The sequence below is a fragment of the Staurois parvus genome, unplaced genomic scaffold, assembly GCF_062004578.1.
Source record: "Staurois parvus isolate SC_StPar_1 unplaced genomic scaffold, SC_StPar_1.0 ptg000132l, whole genome shotgun sequence".
Classification (NCBI taxonomy): Eukaryota; Metazoa; Chordata; class Amphibia; order Anura; family Ranidae; genus Staurois; species Staurois parvus.
The window spans coordinates 368,894-391,865 of record NW_028317928.1 but is presented as its reverse complement, the minus strand read 5'-3'; the positions used below and the strand labels follow the sequence as shown (position 1 = coordinate 391,865).

The 22,972-nt window shown below is 33.5% G+C and overlaps 1 protein-coding gene across 1 annotated transcript in view; it reads right to left on the bottom strand.

Moving 5' to 3' along the window:
• Positions 1–365: 365 nt before the first annotated feature.
• Positions 366–22,972, bottom strand: part of LOC149466095 (uncharacterized) — a 129,815-nt gene continuing 107,208 nt past the window's right edge. Inside the window, exons 18-23 of the mRNA XM_089672696.1 lie at positions 22,620–22,761; positions 21,332–21,472; positions 21,119–21,200; positions 20,904–21,001; positions 20,722–20,815; positions 366–2,273 (exon numbers count right to left, since the gene is read on the bottom strand). Of these exons, the coding sequence (XP_089528822.1) occupies positions 1,441–2,273; positions 20,722–20,815; positions 20,904–21,001; positions 21,119–21,200; positions 21,332–21,472; positions 22,620–22,761 (1,390 nt within the window). The 3' untranslated portion in view covers positions 366–1,440. The remainder of the gene's footprint in view (positions 2,274–20,721; positions 20,816–20,903; positions 21,002–21,118; positions 21,201–21,331; positions 21,473–22,619; positions 22,762–22,972) is intronic.

The window sequence follows — 22,972 nt, the reverse complement described above, 5'->3', positions numbered from 1 at the left end:
AGCTACAGGGTAGCCATTGCTACCTATACACAATCCTGCATCGTTACTCCTAATTAAAGTTAACCCCTATAAACAGTGTGACCTGGGGGCACAGTTGTATCAACAATCGAAATTTTTATTTAGAAACTTGAGCCTTCCTTTAAGACATTTCTTTGTTAGCCACTGGTTCCTGTAAATGCTAAATTGCTTAGGATTTTAGGTTTAAAATATTTTTATTAAATTAAAGATTCCTTCTTGTTTAGATTTTTTTTGTATATTTTTGCAAGCATCTTTTACTACATGCTACAACAGATAGAAACTTGAGCCTTCCTTTAAGACATTTCTTTGTTAGCCACTGGTTCCTGTAAATGCTAAATTGCTTAGGATTTTAGGTTTAAAATATTTTTATTAAATTAAAGATTCCTTCTTGTTTAGATTTTTTTTGTATATTTTTGCAAGCATCTTTTACTACATGCTACAACAGATACAAGACATGCAACAGAGTAAAGTGTAAAGTGGTGGTACAGCCTGATGTAAAAACATTTTAGCCAACTTGGCTCACCCAAGTGTGATATATCAGGTTTGTGTGGATACTGGCACAAGGGTGTCACTTGCTTAGTTCCTCCAACTCCTAGGAACTCGTGGTGAGGTCTCTGTGCCTTAATTACCAACTCTTTCTTTTCCCTTGGATTTTGTAATTTATGGTACATAGGATAATGCATTATGAGGACAAGTCTCTTGTTTGGTTCTGTACTGGTTGAGGGGCAGAGCCAGCTGTGCACTCATAAGGTAATATCTTGCAGATATAAATCTCATGTCCAATCAGTTTCGCACAAAAAAACCCCCAAAAAATAAATTGTGGAGTGGACTCAAACCACTATTACGTTCTTTGAATATATTTTATTTAAAAAACATGTTATATGTGGGTCTCATCTATAAATAGTGATGAAACGTGTGTTCTCAATCAGATTCCAGCTGACGTTGTTCTAAAATCACGGGCAACTGACTGCTTGACATGGCAACAAAGCAACTTTCACTCCTCTCCATTTTTTCAAAAAGTATAAATCTATTCATTTTGCGTCAACTTCTTGTGTCAGCAAGATTGCAAGGAGAACCAGATGTTTTGGTACTGAAGATCTTCATTAGTGGTCCAAAGATGTGCTTGAGATCTTTGTGGGTGGTTCCAAAGTGTGCTTAAAATCCTCATGGCTGACTCCAAGGTGTTTCAACTGATAGATTCAGTCTTTCTGGTGTGATCTGGGTCTTCGTCTAGGTCTCCTATCGATCGAATGGCTTCTGGTAGAGCTCCAGTAAGTGCCCATATAAAAGGTCCAAGTTTCTTAATCTGGCTCAGTTTCAAAGACCAACAGTTGTCCTCCAAGCTTTCTTGGAAAGGGGAGCACCCTCCTTAACGCTGCTTGGGTCGGTTGAGTCAAAAGTGCATTTACAGGTCCCCACCACCTACTGTGGATTTCTGGAAAAGCAATGTAACAACTTCAATGGTGTATGAAGCTTTTGGTGGGTCACCAGAGTGGACTTCTGAGTAAACCGTCTTCCACACTCCCCACAGGTAAATGGTTTTTCCCCCCGGTGGATCCTCTGGTGGATAACTAACGTTGACTTCTGTGTGAAGCTCTTCCCGCACTCAACACACATAAAGGGCCGTTCTCCTGTATGGGTCCTCCGGTGGACAACTAGGTCTGACTTCTGTGTGAAACTTTTGCCGCACTCGTTGCAGGAATAAGGCCTCTCGCCTGTGTGAGTTCTTTGGTGAATGACGAGCACAGACTTTTGGATGAACCCTTTGCCACAGTCGGAACATGTAAAAGTTGTCTTGGCCCTGTGGATCCTCCGATGGACAGCAAGATCGGACTTCTGCTGGAAACATTTCCCACAGTCCATGCATGTCAGTGGCTTGTCTTCTGCGTGCGTCTTCTTGTGGGCGATGAGTTCTGAATTCTGCGCATAGCCTTCCCCACACGCTGCACACACAAATGGCTTCCCTCCTGTGTGAACCCTCATGTGCTCCAGAAGAGTGGCTTTGCGTGTGAAACGTTTATGACACTCAGAGCAGGGAAATGGCTTTTCGCCCGTGTGAATTCTCTGATGCCGGATAAGGCTCGACTTCCTGGTGAAACATTTACTACACTGGTAGCATGGAAATAACCTGTCACCGCTGTATGCTGTGTCAGGGGTGGTAGCATCACCACTGTCGGAAAACCATTCTTCAGGGTTGGAGGGTTCCTCTGGAGAGTCTTCTACAAGCTCATTGTCGTCCTCCTCCATGTCACAGTCTAGTGGTGAAACCAAAGAGACAGTCACATGGAGATAAAATGTCTACCTGTCATGTAGCTAGGGATCTGTGACATTGGTTAAGCTGGCTACAGTTGGCTGGATGACTCTCCAAGAATAAACTGTGGTGGGATATCCCTTTGTCCTTGAGCACTCCCCCACCTCAATGTTCTTTCTGACCCCCACATCAATGTTTTTCCTGGCTAGGTAGATTGGTGTAAACAGGTGCCCAATTTGATGACATTCTTCCAATCTGGCCATATTTAGCAAGATCAGATCTTAATCTAATGGTTATGGGACACCTTCAGACAGTCTGTTTTCAGGGATTAGAAAGATAAGCTGTCTTTGATTAAACAGAGTGAAGCCACACCTTCTGAACTGCTCTCCATTGCAGGATGGGTACAACATATAGCCTATAGTGCTGTTTATTTAGCCTTTTTGAGAAATGATGCATGGCCTAAGGTGGTAGACCTTAACAACATTGGTTTGTGTTTATGCAAGTTATTTGCTAATTTTTTGATAGTGCCAAGGTCCTCGACACCCCAGCTCTTCTGCGATTTGACCTATTTCGAACACATTTTGGCCCACACACAAGTCTTAGTCCAATCTTAGTGACATTTGTCTGTAAATTTGGTCTCCAGTGTTGTTAAGGTTTTTTCAGCAAAGGCATGCCAATAGACAAGATGGCTCGTCTGGACGGACTTTTGTGCACAGGCTAATACACGTTCCCTCTCCTGCTTGCAGAAATTGGGTACATACTCATGCGCACGTGCATATGTGCGCACACATTGTTGCTCGTACCTGGTTTGCGCCAAATGGGCTATTTAAGCTGGGCTAGTGCTCAGGATCAGTTCTGCTTTGTCTTCAGCCTCCTGTGTATCCTGTGTTCCTTTGTCCTGATTCCAGTTGCTGGCCCAGATTGTCCTGACTACCCCCTGAACTCTGCTTGCACTGATCGCGGCTTGTCCACTGACCTCTGATTCTGTCTGTTCTATTGGTTTCTGCTTCAGTGATCGGCTTCCACACCCGCCTTGTACCTAGACCACGCTTACGCCTGTGCCCTGTACCTGGTCTGCCTGACTCTGCTACTTTGCCTGCTGCCACTGGTACCTGCCTACCACTCTGCTGTTCCTGCCATCTCAGCTGCCTGCTGTCGCCAGTACCAGTCTTCTTCCGTCTGTGCCCAGCTGCTTGCCAATCTGCCTGATTTACTGAAGACCCCTGACGACTTCACCTGCCCAGCGCGACACCTGCTCTGCTGATAACAAGACTTACAGGCACTCGTGTGCCTTCTGTTTACTCTACCAGAGGCCCTGAGTCAGAGGTATAAGAGAAGCCTTTCTCATCATATCAGGCTCTGCTACCAGGTACGTGATAGGTTTAGTCATTTGTGGGTCTTCAAAATGCCCCTGACGACGTCACTCTATGATGAAACGTGCAGGGCAGGGCTTATGTCATGTGTGCCGTCATCACGCAGAAGTGCCATGGCCTGCTATTGTGGTCCCGATGTGATGTTTTTAGATATGAATATCAATTTCATACCTGTGTAAGTGCAAACTTTCTGTTTTTAATACATTTAAATTGGGATTACTACACTAGGAATTGTTTTTATGCCTTCAATGAGGAGCGCATTTAGTGTAATTATTTGAAGACGATGCATTTGGGAGACCGTGATGTATGAGTGTGGGAAGCCTTAGTGAGTACTGTTTCAAAGGCGTTGTTCAACCACTCAAATCCTTTGAGGGTCTATACCATCTGGTAAGCATTTTGGCTCATTCACTATTGGTGTCGTATGGAATATTCCATGTACAGTGATCATTTTGGGACTTTTCTCTACCTTTAAGTTTGGGGGGTTTTTCTTGCACTTTTTAATGGGACTATTTTGAATGGACATATTCTGAATCCTATTTGTATTTCACTGATTGGAATTAATGTTAATTTTATATATGGTTTATTTTGCATATTTCATTTATTTATTTCAGGTACTTATATAGCACCCTCAATTTACGCAGCGCTTTTACATATATATTGTACATTCACATCAGTCCCTATCACTCAAGGGGCATACAACCTAAGATCCCTAACTCACATTCATACATACACATACTGTACTAGGGCCAATTTAGACAGGATCCAATGAACCTACCAGCATGTCTTTGGAGTGTGGGAGGAAACCGGAGTACCCGGAGAAAACCCACGCAGGCACAGGGAGAACATGCAAACTCCAGGCAGGTGGTGCCGTGGTTGGGATTTGAACCAATGACCCCAGTACTGCCAGGCGGAAGTGCTAACCATTTAGCCACTGTGATGTCTGATATATGTTTAGTGCTGAATTTATTTCTGAAGTTAAGTTATGAAGTGTGTGCCTTTATGAAGCCTTTGTTGGCTGGCTATTAGGTGAGGCTATTCAACTGAACAAATGTGTTGTCAGTGATTTAAAAAACTACACCTTTGTCAGATTTCCTTTGGCAACAGATGGATACTTGTCTGCTCTGGCCATCTTTTGTCTTGCTAATAGCTGGGTTTGGGGTTGAGGACATTTGGATGACCAATCCCAATTTGCCTACTCAAATGTGTCCTGTCTAAATGTTACATTTGTAGACCAAACGTCTAAATCTCATAATGGTGCTTGCATTGGCTGATCGTCTCGACCATCAACATTTCTCAAGTAAGATTTTGTTGACTGAGTGGCACACAGCACTCCAGTATGGTAACCCATTCTGATCTACATACCTGGCACATTGGCAAAAGCCTAATAAAGTCTAATAAAGTTGATGGCTTCTGATTATAAACCTGATAAAGTCTAATAAAGTTGATGACTTCTGATTATAAACCTAATAAAGTTTAATAAAGTTGATGGCTTCTGATTATAAACTTAATAAAGTCTAATGAGGTTGATGGCTTCTGATTATAAACCTAATAAAGTCGATGGCTTCTGATTATAAACCTAATAAAAATCTAATAAAGTTGATGGCTTCTGATTATAAACCTGATAAAGTCGATGGCTTCTGATTATAAACCTAATAAAAATCTAATAAAGATGATGGCTTCTGATTATAAACCTAATAAAAATCTAATAAAGATGATGGCTTCTGATTATAAACCTAATAAAAATCTAATAAAGTCGATGGCTTCTGATTATAAACCTAATAAAGTCTAATAAAGTTGATGGCTTCTGATTATAGACCTAATAAAAATCTAATAAAGTTGATGGCTTCTGATTATAAACCTGATAAAGTCTAATGAGGTTGATGGCTTCTGATTATAAACCTAATAAAGTCTAATAAAGTTGATGGCTTCTGATTATAAACCTAATAAAGTTGATGGCTTCTGATTATAAACCTAATAAAGTCTAATAAAGTTGATGGTTTCTGATTATAAACCTAATAAAGTCTAATGAGGTTGATGGCTTTTGATTATAAACCTGAAAAAGTCTAATTCTCAAGGTCCTACCTTTTCCCAGAGGTTATGTTACTCCATGTGCTGGCATCCATCTTGGATTTATGCTGAGCATGGTGGGAGGCTTTTATGCCTTCAGGTCTCTGAGGTCCATCCCCCAGAGGGGTGTGGCTGAGTACATATAAGCCTGTGATCCGCACATGCTCTTTGCACTTGTGTCTTGTGTCTTTGTCTTGCTACAGCTCTGTGTATATGCTCGTGACTCTTCTGGTATTTGACTCGGCTTGTGACTAGACCATTCTCTGTGTTTTCCTTCGATCTGACCTTCCGTTGCTGAACCCGGCCCGTGACCTGTGATTCTCTGTCTACTGTTCTGTACTGTTTTGTCCCGTTGTTGTTGACCCAGCTTGCCTGACTACGCTATTGTCATTCTCACCAGCTACACGCCATTGGCGGCGGCCATTACCGCAGCCGGGGTGTCTCGGGGGCCGCGACCTGGTTCCTGGCTGCGTCAAGTCCATCCCCACCATCAGGGGCCCTGGTGAAGGGCAGCCTGGGACTTAGACTCCGCGCCCTGAGGGACTTCGGTCTGTTGGTGGTGGTTGTCGTTAGCCAGTGCGTTACCCTGCCACTAGGCCTACCTGTCCGTTCCAAAGCCCTGCCCTGACACTAATAAAGTTGATGGCTTCTGATTGAAAACCTAATAAACTCTAATAAAGCCCCTCATGTTCTGCATTGTATTGGTATTGTTCTGTCACATGTTCTGTCCCCCTTTGTAATGTACAGCGCTGAGCGAACTATTGGCGCTTTATGAATACTGTATAATAATAATAATAATAATTAAGGTGATGGCTTTTGATTATAAACCTGATAAAGTCTAATAAAGTTGATGGCTTCTGATTATAAACCAAATAAAGTCTAATAAAGTTGATGGTTTCTGATTATAAACCTAATAAAGTCTAATAAAGTTGATGGATTCTGATTATAAACCTAATAAACTCTAATAAAGTAGATGGTTTCTGATTATGAACCTAATAAAGTCTAATAAAGTCGATGGCTTCTGATTATAAACCTAATAAAGTCTAATGAGGTTGATGGCTTCTGATAATAAACCTGATAAAGTATAATAAAGTTAATGGCTTCTGATTATAAATCTAATAAAGTCTAATAAAGTTGATGACTTCTGATTATAAACCTAATAAAGTCTAATGAGGTTGATGGCTTCTGATTATAAACCTAATAAAGTCTAATGAGGTTGATGGCTTCTGATTATAAACCTAATAAAGTCGATGGCTTCTGATTATAAACCTAATAAAGTCTAATAAAGTTGATGACTTCTGATTATAAACCTAATAAAGTCTAATAAAGTTGATGGTTTCTGATTATAAACCTATTAAAAAATCTAATAAAGTTGATGGCTTCTGATTATAAACCTACTAAAGTCTAATAAAGTTGATGGCTTCTGATTATAAACCTGATAAAGTCTAATGAGGTTGATGGCTTCTGATTATAAACCTAATAAAAATCTAATAAAGTTGATGACGTCTGATTATAAACCTAATAAAAATCTAATAAAGTCGATGGCTTCTGATTATAAACCTAATAAAGTCTAATAAAGTTGATGGCCTCTGATTATAAACCTAATAAACTCTAATAAAGTTGATGGTTTCTGATTATAAACCTAATAAAGTCTAATAAAGTTGATGGCTTCTGGTTATAAACCTAAAAAAGTCTAATGAGGTTGATGGCTTCTGATTACAAACCTAATAAAAATCTAATAAAGTCGATGGCTTCTGATTATAAACCTAATAAAGTCTAATAAAGTTGATGGCCTCTGATTATAAACCTAATAAACTCTAATAAAGTTGATGGTTTCTGATTATAAACCTAATAAAGTCTAATGAAGTTGATGGCTTCTGGTTATAAACCTAAAAAAGTCTAATGAGGTTGATGGCTTCTGATTACAAACCTAATAAAAATCTAATAAAATTGATGGCTTCTGATTATAAACCTAACAAAGTCTAATAAAGTTGATGGTTTCTGATTATAAACCTAATAAAGTCTAATAAAGTTGATGGCTTCTGATTATAAACCTAATAAACTCTAATAAAGTTGATGGCTTCTGATTATAAACCTAATAAACTCTAATAAAGTTGATGGTTTCTGATTATAAACCTAATAAAGTCTAATGAGGTTGATGGCTTCTGATTATAAACCTAATAAAGTCTAATAAAGTTGATGACTTCTGATTATAAACCTAATAAAGTTTAATAAAGTTGATGGCTTCTGATTATAAACTTAATAAAGTCTAATGAGGTTGATGGCTTCTGATTATAAACCTAAGAAAGTCGATGGCTTCTGATTATAAACCTAATAAAAATCTAATAAAGTTGATGGCTTCTGATTATAAACCTGATAAAGTCGATGGCTTCTGATTATAAACCTAATAAAAATCTCATAAAGATGATGGCTTCTGATTATAAACCTAATAAAAATCTAATAAAGTCGATGGCTTCTGATTATAAACCTAATAAAAATCTAATAAAGTCGATGGCTTCTGATTATAAACCTAATAAAGTCTAATAAAGTTGATGGCTTCTGATTTTAAACCTAATAAAGTTGACGGCTTCTGATTATAAACCTAATAAAGTCTAATAAAGTTGATGGTTTCTGATTATAAACCTAATAAAGTCTAATGAGATTAATGGGTTTTGATTATAAACCTGAAAAAGTCTAATAAAGTTGATGGCTTCTGATTATAAACCTAATAAACACTAATAAAGACCCTCATGTTCTGCATTGTATTGGTATTGTTCTGTCACATGTTCTGTCCCCCTTTGTAATGTACAGCGCTGAGCGAACTATTGGCGCTTTATAAATACTGTATAATAATAATAATAATAATAAAAAAGGTGATGGCTTCTGATTATAAACCTAATAAAGTCTAATAAAGTAGATGGTTTCTGATTATAAACCTAATAAAGTCTAATAAAGTTGATGGCTTCTGATTATAAACCTAATAAACTCTAATAAAATAGATGGTTTCTGATTCTAAACCTAATAAAGTCTAATAAAGTTGATGGCTTTTGGTTATAAAACTAATAAAGTCTAATGAGATTGATGGCTTCTGATTATAAACCTGATAAAGTATAATAAAGTTAATGGCTTCTGATTATAAATCTAATAAAGTCTAATAAAGTTGATGACTTCTGATTATAAACCTAATAAAGTCTAATGAGGTTGATGGCTTCTGATTATAAACCTAATAAAGTCTAATGAGGTTGATGGCTTCTGATTATAAACCTAATAAAGTCGATGGCTTCTGATTATAAACCTAATAAAGTTGATGACTTCTGATTATAAACCTAATAAAATCTAATAAAGTTGATGGTTTCTAAATATAAACCTATTAAAAAATCTAATAAAGTTGATGGCTTCTGATTATAAACCTACTAAAGTCTAATAAAGTTGATGGCTTCTGATTATAAACCTGATAAAGTCTAATGAGGTTGATGGCTTCTGATTATAAACCTAATAAAAATCTAATAAAGTTGATGACTTCTGATTATAAACCTAATAAATATCTAATAAAGTCGATGGCTTCTGATTATAAACCTAATAAATTCTAATAAAGTTGATGGTTTCTGATTATAAACCTAATAAAGTCTAATAAAGTTGATGGCTTCTGGTTATAAACCTAATAAAGTCTAATGAGGTTGATGGCTTCTGATTATAAACCTAATAAAAATCTAGTAAAGTTGATGGCTTCTGATTATAAACCTAACAAAGTCTAATAAAGTTGATGGCTTCTGATTATAAACCTAATAAAAATCTAATAAAGTTGATGGCTTCTGATTATAAACCTGATAAAGTCTAATGAGGTTGATGGTTTCTGATTATAAACCTAATAAAGTCTAATGAGGTTGATGGCTTTTGATTATAAACCTGAAAAAGTCTAATAAAGTTGATGGCTTCTGATTATAAACCTAATAAAGTTGATGGCTTCTGATTATAAACCTAATAAAGTCTAATAAAGTTGATGGTTTCTGATTATAAACCTAATAAAGTCTAATGAGGTTGATGGCTTTTGATTATAAACCTGAAAAAGTCTAATAAAGTTGATGGCTTCTGATTATAAACCTAATAAACTCTAATAAAGCCCCTCATGTTCTGCATTGTATTGGTATTGTTCTGTCACATGTTCTGTCCCCCTTTGTAATGTACAGTGCTGAGCGAACTATTGGCGCTTTATAAATACTGTATAATAATAATAATAATAATAAAAAAGGTGATGGCTTTTGATTATAAACCTGATAAAGTCTAATAAAGTTGATGGCTTCTGATTATAAACCTAATAAAGTCTAATAAAGTTGATGGTTTCTGATTATAAACCTAATAAAGTCTAATAAAGTTGATGGCTTCTGATTATAAACCTAATAAACTCTAATAAAGTAGATGGTTTCTGATTATAAACCTAATAAAGTCTAATAAAGTTGATGGCTTCTGGTTATAAACCTAATAAAGTCTAATGAGATTGATGGCTTCTGATTATAAACCTGATAAAGTATAATAAAGTTAATGGCTTCTGATTATAAACCTAATAAAGTCTAATAAAGTTGATGACTTCTGATTATAAACCTAATAAAGTCTAATAAAGTTGATGGTTTCTGATTATAAACCTATTAAAAAATCTAATAAAGTTGATGGCTTCTGATTATAAACCTACTAAAGTCTAATAAAGTTGATGGCTTCTGATTATAAACCTGATAAAGTCTAATGAGGTTGATGGCTTCTGATTATAAACCTAATAAAAATCTAATAAAGTTGATGACTTCTGATTATAAACCTAATAAAAATCTAATAAAGTCGATGGCTTCTGAATATAAACCTAATAAAGTCTAATAAAGTTGATGGCTTCTGATTATAAACCTAATAAACTCTAATAAAGTTGATGGTTTCTGATTAGAAACCTAATAAAGTCTGATAAAGTTGATGGCTTCTGGTTATAAACCTGATAAAGTCTAATGAGGTTGATGGCTTCTGATTATAAACCTAATAAAGTCTAATAAAGTTGATGGCTTCTGGTTATAAACCTAATAAAGTCTAATGAGGTTGATGGCTTCTGATTATAAACCTAATAAAGTCTAATGAGGTTGATGGCTTCTGATTATAAACCTAATAAAGTCTAATAAAATTGATGACTTCTGATTATAAACCTAATAAAGTTTAATAAAGTTGATGGCTTCTGATTATAAACTTAATAAAGTCTAAAGAGGTTGATGGCTTCTGATTATAAACCTAATAAAGTCGATGGCTTCTGATTATAAACCTAATAAAAATCTAATAAAGTTGATGGCTTCTGATTATAAACCTGATAAAGTCGATGGCTTCTGATTATAAACCTAATAAAGATGATGGCTTCTGATTATAAACCTAATCTAAATCTAATCGATGGCTTCTGTTTATAAACCTAATAAAAATCTAATAAAGTCGATGGCTTCTGACTATAAACCTAATAAAGTCTAATAAAGTTGATGGCTTCTGATTATAAACATAATAAAAATCTAATAAAGTTGATCTCTTCTGATTATAAACCTGATAAAGTCTAATGAGGTTGATGGCTTTTGATTATAAACCTGAAAAAGTCTAGTAAAGTTGATGGCTTCTGATTATAAACCTAATAAACTCTAATAAAGCCCCTCATGTTCTGCATTGTATTGGTATTGTTCTGTCACATGTTCTGTCCCCCTCTGTAATGTACAGCGCTGAGCGAACTATTGGCGTTTTATAAATACTGTATAATAATAATAATAATAAAGGTGATGGCTTTTGATTATAAACCTGATAAAGTCTAATAAAGTTGATTGCTTCTGATTATAAACCTAATAAAGTCTAATAAAGTTGATGGTTTCTGATTATAAACCTAATAAAGTCTAATAAAGTTGATGGTTTCTGATTATAAACCTAATAAAGTCTAATAAAGTTGATGGCTTCTGATTATAAACCTGATAAAGTCTAATGAGGTTGATGGCTTCTGATTATAAACCTAATAAAAATATAATAAAGTTGATGACTTCTGATTATAAACCTAATAAAGTCTAATAAAGTTGATGGTTTCTGATTATAAACCTAATAAAGTCTAATAAAGTTGATGGCTTCTGATTATAAACCTAATAAACTCTAATAAAGTTGATGGCTTCTGATTATAAACCTAATAAAGTCTAATAAAGTTGATGGCTTCTGGTTATAAACCTAATAAAGTCTAATGAGGTTGATGGCTTCTGATTATAAACCTAATAAAGTCTAATAAAGTTGATGACTTCTGATTCTAAACCTAATAAAGTCTAATAAAGTTGATGGCTTCTGGTTATAAACCTAATAAAGTCTAATGAGGTTGATGGCTTCTGATTATAAACCTGATAAAGTATAATAAAGTTAATGGCTTCTGATTATAAATCTAATAAAGTCTAATAAAGTTGATGACTTCTGATTATAAACCTATAAAGTCTAATGAGGTTGATGGCTTCTGATTATAAACCTAATAAAGTCTAATGAGGTTGATGGCTTCTGATTATAAACCTAATAAAGTCTAATGAGGTTGATGGCTTCTGATTATAAACCTAATAAAGTCTAATGAGGTTGATGGCTTCTGATTATAAACCCAATAAAGTCTAATTAAGTTGATGACTTCTGTTTCTAAACCTAATAAAGTCTAAGAAAGTTGATGGCTTCTGGTTATAAACCTAATAAAGTCTAATGAGGTTGATGGCTTCTGATTATAAACCTGATAAAGTATAATAAAGTTAATGGCTTCTGATTATAAATCTAATAAAGTCTAATAAAGTTGATGACTTCTGATTATAAACCTATAAAGTCTAATGAGGTTGATGGCTTCTGATTATAAACCTAATAAAGTCTAATGAGGTTGATGGCTTCTGATTATAAACCTAATAAAGTCGATGGCTTCTGATTATAAACCTAATAAAGTCTAATAAAGTTGATGACTTCTGATTATAAACCTAATAAGGTCTAATAAAGTTGATGGTTTCTGATTATAAACCTATTAAAAAATCTAATAAAGTTGATGGCTTCTGATTATAAACCTACTAAAGTCTAATAAAGTTGATGGCTTCTGATTATAAACCTGATAAAGTCTAATAAGGTTGATGGCTTCTGATTATAAACCTAATAAAAATCTAATAAATTTGATGACTTCTGATTATAAACCTAATAAAAATCTAATAAAGTCGATGGCTTCTGATTATAAACCTAATAAAGTCTAATAAAGTTGATGGCTTCTGATTATAAACCTAATAAACTCTAATAAAGTTGATGGTTTCTGATTATAAACCTAATATAAATCTAGTAAAGTTGATGGCTTCTGATTATAAACCGAATAAAGTCTAATAAAGTTGATGGTTTCTGATTATAAACCTAATAAAGTCTAATAAAGTTGATGGCTTCTGATTATAAACCTAATAAAGTCTAATAAAGTTGATGGCTTCTGGTTATAAACCTAATAAAGTCTAATGAGGTTGATGGCTTCTGATTATAAACCTAATAAAAAACTAATAAAGTTGATGACTTCTGATTATAAACCTAATAAAAATCTAATAAAGTCGATGGCCTCTGATTATAAACCTAATAAAGTCTAAAAAGTTGATGGTTTCTGATTATAAACCTAATAAAGTCTAATAAAGTTGATGGCTTCTGATTATAAACCTAATAAACTCTAATAAAGTTGATAGTTTCTGATTATAAACCTAATAAAGTCTAATAAAGTTGATGGCTTCTGGTTATAAACCTAATAAAGTCTATTGACGTTGATGGCTTCTGATTATAAACCTGATAAAGTATAATAAAGTTAATGGCTTCTGATTATAAATCTAATAAAGTCTAATAAAGTTGATGACTTCTGATTATAAACCTAATAAAGTCTAACGAGGTTGATGGCTTCTGATTATAAACCTAATAAAGTCTAATGAGGTTGATGGCTTCTGATTATAAACCTAATAAAGTCTAATAAAGTTGATGGCTTCTGATTATAAACTTAATAAAGTCTAAAGAGGTTGATGGCTTCTGATTATAAACCTAATAAAGTCGATGACTTCTGATTATAAACCTAATAAAAATCTAATAAAGTTGATGGCTTCTGATTATAAACCTGATAAAGTCGATGGCTTCTGATTATAAACCTAATAAAAATCTAATAAAGTTGATGGCTTCTGATTATAAACCTGATAAAGTCGATGGCTTCTGATTATAAACCTAATAAAAATCTAATAAAGATGATGGCTTCTGATTATAAACCTAATAAAAATCTAATAAAGTCGATGGCTTCTGATTATAAACCTAATAAAAATCTAATAAAGTCGATGGCTTCTGAATATAAACCTAATAAAGTCTAATAAAGTTGATGCCTTCTGATTATAAACCTAAAAAAAATCTAATAAAGTTGATGGCTTCTGATTATAAACCTGATAAAGTCTAATGAGGTTGATGGCTTTTGATTATAAACCTGAAAAAGTCTAATAAAGTTGATGGCTTCTGATTATAAACCTAATAAACTCTAATAAAGCCCCTCATGTTCTGCATTGTATTGATATTGTTCTGTCACATGTTCTGTCCCCCTCTGTAATATACAGTGCTGAGCGAACTATTGGCGCTTTATAAATACTGTATAATAATAATAATAATAATAATAAAGGTGATGGCTTTTGATTATAAACCTGATAAAGTCTAATAAAGTTGATGGCATCTGATTATAAACCTAATAAACTCTAATAAAGTTGATGGTTTCTGATTATAAACCTAATAAAGTCTAATAAAGTTGATGACTTCTGATTATAAACCTAATAAAGTTTAATAAAGTTTATGGCTTCTGATTATAAACTTAATAAAGTCTAAAGAGGTTGATGGCTTCTGATTATAAACCTAATAAAGTCGATGGCTTCTGATTATAAACCTAATAAAAATCTAATAAAGTTGATGGCTTCTGATTATAAATTTGATAAAGTCGATGGCTTCTGGATATAAACCTAATAAAAATCTAATAAAGATGATGGCTTCTGATTATAAACCTAATAAAAATCTAATAAAGTCGATGGCTTCTGATTATAAACCTAATAAAAATCTAATAAAGTCGATGGCTTCTGATTATAAACCTAATAAAATCTAATAAAGTTGATGGCTTCTGATTATAAACCTGATAAAGTCTAATGAGGTTGATGGCTTTTGATTATAAACCTGAAAAAGTTTAATAAAGTTGATGGCTTCTGATTATAAACCTAATAAACTCTAATAAAGCCCCTCATGTTCTGCATTGTATTGGTATTGTTCTGTCACATGTTCTGTCCCCCTCTGTAATGTACAGCACTGAGCGAACTATTGGCGCTTTATAAATACTGTATGATAATAATAATAATAATAATAATAAAAAAGGTGATGGCTTTTGATTATAAACCTGATAAAGTCTAATAAAGTTGATGGCTTCTGATTATAAACCTAATAAAGTCTAATAAAGTTGATGGTTTCTGATTATAAACCTAATAAAGTCTAATAAAGTTGATGGCTTCTGATTATAAACCTAATAAACTCTAATAAAGTAGATGGTTTCTGATTATATACCTAATAAAGTCTAATGAGGTTGATGGCTTCTGATTATAAACCTAATAAAGTCTAATGAGGTTGATGGCTTCTGATTATAAACCTAATAAAGTCTAATAAAGTTGATGACTTCTGATTATAAACCTAATAAAGTCTAATAAAGTTGATGGTTTCTGATTATAAACCTATTAAAAAATCTAATAAAGTTGATGGCTTCTGATTATAAACCTAATAAAGTCTAATAAAGTTGATGGCTTCTGATTATAAACCTGATAAAGTCTAATGAGGTTGATGGCTTCTGATTATAAACCTAATAAAAATATAATAAAGTTGATGACTTCTGATTATAAACCTAATAAAGTCTAATAAAGTTGATGGTTTCTGATTATAAACCTAATAAAGTCTAATAAAGTTGATGGCTTCTGATTATAAACCTAATAAACTCTAATAAAGTTGATGGCTTCTGATTATAAACCTAATAAAGTCTAATAAAGTTGATGGCTTCTGGTTATAAACCTAATAAAGTCTAATGAGGTTGATGGCTTCTGATTATAAATCTAATAAAAATCTAATAAAGTTGATGACTTCTGATTATAAACCTAATAAAAATCTAATAAAGTCGATGGCTTCTGATTATAAACCTAATAAAGTCTAATAAAGTTGATGGTTTCTGATTATAAACCTAATAAAGTCTAATAGAGTTGATGGCTTCTGATTATAAACCTAATAAAAATCTAATAAAGTTGATGGCTTCTGATTATAAACCTAATAAAAATCGAATAAAGTCGATGGCTTCTTATTATAAACCTAATAAAAATCTAATAAAGTCGATGGCTTCTGATTATAAATCTAATAAAAATCTAATAAAGTTGATGGTTTCTGATTATAAACCTAATAAAGTCTAATAAAGTTGATGGCTTCTGGTTATAAACCTAATAAAGTCTAATGAGGTTGATGGCTTCTGGTTATAAACCTAATAAAAATCTAATAAAGTTGATGACTTCTGATTATAAACCTAATAAAAATCTAATAAAGTCGATGGCTTCTGATTATAAACCTAATAAAGTCTAATAAAGTTGATGGTTTCTGATTATAAACCTAATAAAGTCTAATAGAGTTGATGGCTTCTGATTATAAACCTAATAAACTCTAATAAAGTTGATGGTTTCTGATTATAAATCTAATAAAGTCTAATAAAGTTGATGACTTCTGATTATAAACCTAATAAAGTCTAATAAAGTTGATGGCTTCTGATTATAAACCTAATAAACTCTAATAAAGGTGATGCCTTTTGATTATAAACCTGATAAAGTCTAATAAAGTTGATGGCTTCTGATTATAAACCTACTAAAGTCTAATAAAGTGGATGGCTTCTGATTGTAAACCTGATACAGTCTAATGAGGTTGATGGCTTCTGATTATAAACCTAATAAAAATCTAATAAACTTGATGACTTCTGATTATAAACCTAATAAAAATCTAATAAAGTCGATGGCTTCTGATTATAAACCTAATAAAGTCTAATAAAGTTGATGGCTTCTGATTATAAACCTAATTAAAATCTAATAAAGTTGATGGCTTCTGATTATAAACCTGATGAAGTCTAATGAGGTTTATGACTTCTAATTATAAACCTAATAAAGTCTAATAAAGTTGATGGCTTCTGATTATAAACCTAATAAAGTTGACGGCTTCTGATTATAAACCTAATAAAGTCTAATACAGTTGATGGCTTCTGATTATAAACCTAATAAAGTTGACGGCTTCTGATTATGAACCTAATAAAGTCTAATAAAGTTGATGGTTTCTGATTATAAACCTAATAAAGTCTAATGAGGTTGATGGCTTTTGATTATAAACCTGATAAAGTCTAATAAAGTTGATGGCTTCTGATTATAAACGTAATAAAGTCTAATAAAGTTGATGGCTTCTGATTATAAACCTAATAAAGTTGACGGCTTCTGATTATAAACCTAATAAAAATCTAATAAAGTCGATGGCTTCTGATTTTAAACCTCATAAAGTCTAATAGAGTTGATGGCTTCTGATTATAAACCTAATAAAGTCTAATAAAGTTGATGGCTTCTGATTATAAACCTAATAAAGTCTAATAAAGTTGATGGCTTATGATTATAAACCTAATAAAGTCTAATAAAGTTATTGACTTCTGATTATAAACCTAATAAAGTCTAATAAAGTTGATGACTTCTCATTATAAACTTAATAAAGTCTAATAAAGTTGATGGCTTCTGATTATAAACCTAATAAAATCTAATAAAGTTGATGGCTTCTGATTATAAACCCGATAAAGTCTAATAAAGTTGATGACTTCTGATTATAAACGTAATAAAGTCTAATAAAGTTGATGACTTCTGATTATAAACCTAATAAAGTCTAATAAAGTTGATGACTTCTGATTATAAACCTAATAAAGTTTAATAAAGTTGTTGGCTTCTGATTATAAACTTAATAAAGTCTAATGAGGTAGATGGCTTCTGATTATAAACCTAATAAAGTCGATGGCTTCTGATTATAAACCTAATAAAAATCTAACAAAGTTTATGGCTTCTGATTATAAACCTGATAAATTCGATGGCTTCTGATTATAAACCTAATAAAAATCTAATAAAGTTGATGGCTTCTAATTATAAACCTAATAAAAATCTAATAAAGTCGATGGCTTCTGATTATAAACCTAATACAAATCTAATAAAGTCGATAGCTTCTGATTATAAACCTAATAAAAATCTAATAAAGTTGATGGCTTCTGATTATAAACCTGATAAAGTCTAATGAGGTTGATGGCTTCTGATTATAAACCTAATAAAGTCTAATAAAGTCGATGGCTTCTGATTATAAACCTAATAAAAATCTAATAAAGTTGATGGCTTCTGATTATAATCCTGATAAAGTCTAATGAGGTTGATTGCTTCTGATTATAAACCTGATAAAGTCTAATAAAATTGATGGCTTCTGATTATAAACCTAATAAAGTCGATGGCTTCTGATTATAAGCCTAATAAAGTCAAATAAAGTTGATGGCTTCTGATTATAAACCTAATAAAGTCGATGGCTTCTGATTATAAACCTAATAAAGTATAATGAGGTTGATGGGTTTTTATTATAAACCTGATAAAGTCTAATAAAGTTGATGGCTTCTGATTATAAACCTAATAAAGTCTAATAAAGTTGATGGCTTCTGATTATAAACCTAATAAAGTCTAATAAAGTTGATGGCTTCTGATTATAAACCTTTTAAAGTCTAATAAAGTTGATGACTTCTGATTATAAACCTAATAAAATCTAATAAAGTTGATTGGCTTCTGATTATAAACCCGATAACGTCTAATAAAGTTGATGGCTTCTGATTATAAACCTATTAAAGTCTAATGAGGTTGATGGCTTCTGATTATAAGCCTAATAAAGTCTAATAAAGTTGATGACTTCTGACTATAAACCTAATAAAGTCTAATAAAGTTGATGGCTTCTGATTATAAACCTAATAAAATCTAATAAAGTTGATGGTTTCTGATTATAAACCCGATAACGTCTAATAAAGTTGATGACTTCTGATTATAAACCTAATAAAGTCTAATGAGGTTGTTGGCTTCTGATTATAAACTTAATAAAGTCTAATGAGGTTGATGGCTTCTGATTATAAACCTAATAAAAATCTAATAAAGTTGATGGCTTCTGACTATAAACCTGATAAAGTCGATGGCTTCTGATTATAAACCTAATAAAAATCTAATAAAGTTGATGGCTTCTGATTATAAACCTAATAAAAATCGAATAAAGTCGATGGCTTCTTATTATAAACCTAATAAAAATCTAATAAAGTCGATGGCTTCTGATTATAAATCTAATAAAAATCTAATAAAGTTGATGGCTTCTGATTATAAACCTGATAAAGTCTAATGACGTTGATGGCTTCTGATTACAAACTTAATAAAGTCTAATAAAGTCGATGGCTTCTGATTATAAACCTAATAAAAATCGAATAAAGTTGATGGCTTCTGATTATAAACCTGATAAAGTCTAATGAGGTTGATGGCTTCTGATTATAAACCTGATAAAGTCTAATAAAATTGATGGCTTCTGATTATAAACCTAATAATGTCGATGGCTTCTGATTATAAGCCTAATAAAATCTACTAAAGTTGATGGCTTCTGATTATAAACCCGATAACATCTAATAAAGTTGATGACTTCTGATTATAAACCTGATAATGTCTAATAAAGTTGATTGCTTCTGATTATAAACCTATTAAAGTCTAATGAGGTTGATGGCTTCTGATTATAAACCTAATAAAGTCTAATAAAGTTGATGACTTCTGATTATAAACCTAATAAAGTCTAATAAAGTTGATGACTTCTGATTATAAACTTAATAAAGTCTAATAAAGTTGATGGCTTCTGATTATAAACCTAATAAAATCTAATAAAGTTAATGGCTTCTGATTATAAACCCGATAAAGTCTAATAAAGTTGATGGCTTCTGATTATAAACCTATTAAAGTCTAATGAGGTTGATAGCTTCTGATTATAAACCTAATAAAGTCTAATAAAGTTGATGACTTCTGATTATAAACCTAATAAAGTCTAATAAAGTTGATGACTTCTGATTATAAACCTAATAAAGTCTAATAAAGTTGATGACTTGTGATTATAAACCTAAAAAAGTTTAATAAAGTTGTTGGCTTTTGATTATAAACCTAATAAAGTTGATGGCTTCTGATTATAAACCTAATAAAAATCTAATAAAGTTGATGGCTTCTGATTATAAACCTAATTAAAATCTAATAAAGTCGATGGCTTCTGATTATAAACCTAATACAAATCTAATAAAGTAGATGGCTTCTGATTGTAAACCTAATAAAAATCTAATAAAGTTGATGGCTTCTGATTATAAACCTGATAAAGTCTAATGAGGTTGATGGCTTCTGATTACAAACCTAATAAAGTCTAATAAAGTCGATGGCTTCTGATTATAAACCTAATAATGTCGATGGCTTCTGATTATAAGCCTAATAAAGTCTAATAAAGTTGATGGTTTCTGATTATAAACCTGATAAAGTCTAATAAAATTGATGGCTTCTGATTATAAACCTAAGAATGTCGATGGCTTCTGATTATAAGCCTAATAAAGTCTAATAAAGTTGATGGTTTCTGATTATAAACCTAATAAAGTCTAATAAAGTTGATAGTTTCTGATTATAAACCCAAAAAAGTTTATTAAAGTTAATGGCTTCTGATTATAAACCTAATAAAGTCTAATAAAGTTGATGGCTTCTGATTATAAACCTAATAAAGTCTAATAAAGTTGATGGCTTCTGATTATAAACCTAATAAAGTCTAATGAGGTTGATGGCTTCTGATTAATAACAAGTGATGGTTGTGGAGATAGACTATGTGGATCTTTTTAATCTAGTTTCTATCGTTCACCTGTTTCCTCTTCTTTCATCGTAAGGGGAACTGTGATCTCCTCCTCTTCTTCTTCTTCCTTAACAATAATATTCATGTCTCTCGGGTTTTCTGCCTAAAGGTTTTGTGAGAGGACAGTAAAGTCACCATTGTTGGCAAAATTCCTTTCCGAATATGCTGTGAAGGATCTCAGTTTCAACTACCTGAACATGGTAAGGGAGGTTGGCATGTTGCTGTGATGAATCCCAGGAATACAGAGGATGGGGACATCTCTCTGGTGAGTTCCCATCACTGGATCCATCTGTAGGAAACACACACACTGAATGAATCCATTGTTTCTATGTCTTAGATATTGGGGATTTAGGTGGATCTACAAAGTGAGATTTGAAATTTTTTTTTCTTTAAAGTTTCTTCTTACACAGTGATTTAGGAAATGGTGGATTCTCTTCTTCTACCTCATCCTCTTCCCAATCCTCTTCTTCTTCTGAGTACTCCGTCTCCTACATAGGGAAATAGACCGAGACATCCTGACACCTTATAGGAACCTGACACACACAATGATACAGTCACCATCCAGACACATCTCTTGTTTGTTACTGGAGAATGTCCCAGAATTCCCGGCACCGCTCACCTCTCCTGTCAGGAGCTCAATGATCTTGTTGGTGACCCCGAGGATCTTCTTTTTATGGTTCTTGGATTTGTCTCCTGAAACTTGGGGGCAACTGCTTGGCATCACATTTTCTCCAGATGCCTTCTTCACCACTGTACAGTCCTACCAAATGAAAGATGCAAAAAAATAATTATTTGCGAAGACTTTGTCTCCTCAAAAAGAGTGAACATGTAGATCATCTAAAAAGATCTTTACACCTTGGTCCTCTAACCGCCTCTCTGGTCAGGTTTGTCAGAGACAGATAGATAGATAGATTTATTCATAGAGATAAGAGGGATGTCATGTGACCTTCCAGAATCCTCCTCACCTCTCCTGTCAGGTCCGTGTTTTATTCATAGAGATAAGAGGGATGTCATGTGACCTCCCAGAATCCTCCTTACCTCTCCGGTTAGGTCCGTGTTTTATTCATAGAGATAGGAGTGACGTCCTGTGACCTCCCAGAATCCTCCTCACCTCTCCGGTCAGGTCCGTGTTTTATTCATAGAGATAGGAGTGACGTCATGTGACCTCCCAGAATCCACCTCACCTCTCCGGTCAGATCCGTGTTTTATTAATAGAGATAGGAGCGATGTCATGTGACCTCCCAGAATCCTCCTCACCTCTCCGGTCAGGTCTGTTTTTTATTAATAGAGATAAGAGTGATGTCATGTGACCTCCCAGAATCCTCCCCACCTCTCCGGTCAGGTCTGTGTTTTATTACTAGAGATAAGAGTGATGTCATGTGACCTCCCAGAATCCTCCTCACCTCTCCGGTTCGTGTTTTATTAATAGAGATAAGAGTGATGTCATGTGACCTCCCAGAATCCTCCCCACCTCTCCGGTCAGGTCTGTGTTTTATTACTAGAGATAAGAGTGATGTCATGTGACCTCCCAGAATCCTCCTCACCTCTCCGGTCAGGTCCGTGTTTTATTAATAGAGATAAGAGTGATGTCATGTGACCTCCCAGAATCCTCTACACCTCTCCGGTCAGGTCCGTGTTTTATTACTAGAGATAAGAGTGATGTCATGTGACCTCCCAGAATCCTCCTCACCTCTCCGGTCAGGTCGGTGTTTTATTAATAGAGATAAGAGCGATGTCATGTGACCTCTCAGAATCCTACTCACCTCTCCGGTCAGGTCTGTTTTATTAATAGAAATAAGAGTGATATCATGTGACCTCCCAGAATCCTCCTCCCCTCTCCGGTCAGGTCTGTGTTTTATTAATAGAGATAAGTGTGACGTTATGTGACCTCCCAGAATCCTCCTCACCTCCCCGGTCAGCAGCGTGATGATCTCCATAGTAATGTTGAATATCTTCTCAGTCTTATGACCTCCATCGCTGTCCATCCTCAGCAAATCAGTCATGGTGGTCAGAGGTTCTCTTGGAGAGGGTCTACTGATCATGAAGAAGCTTTAGCACACTTGATCTCGCTGTAAACGCAGGTTGACCAACATTGGTTTTAAAAGTAAACAATAGCGTCTATAAAAAATAAAGAGTAGAGATGCAAAAGATTTTGTTAAAGTTGTCCTTGGCAGCAGAGGAGCCAAGAGATTGACTTCACCAGAAAATGGAGAATATTTTTTCCCTTTTTATGTATATAAATCCCTAAATGACATCATAT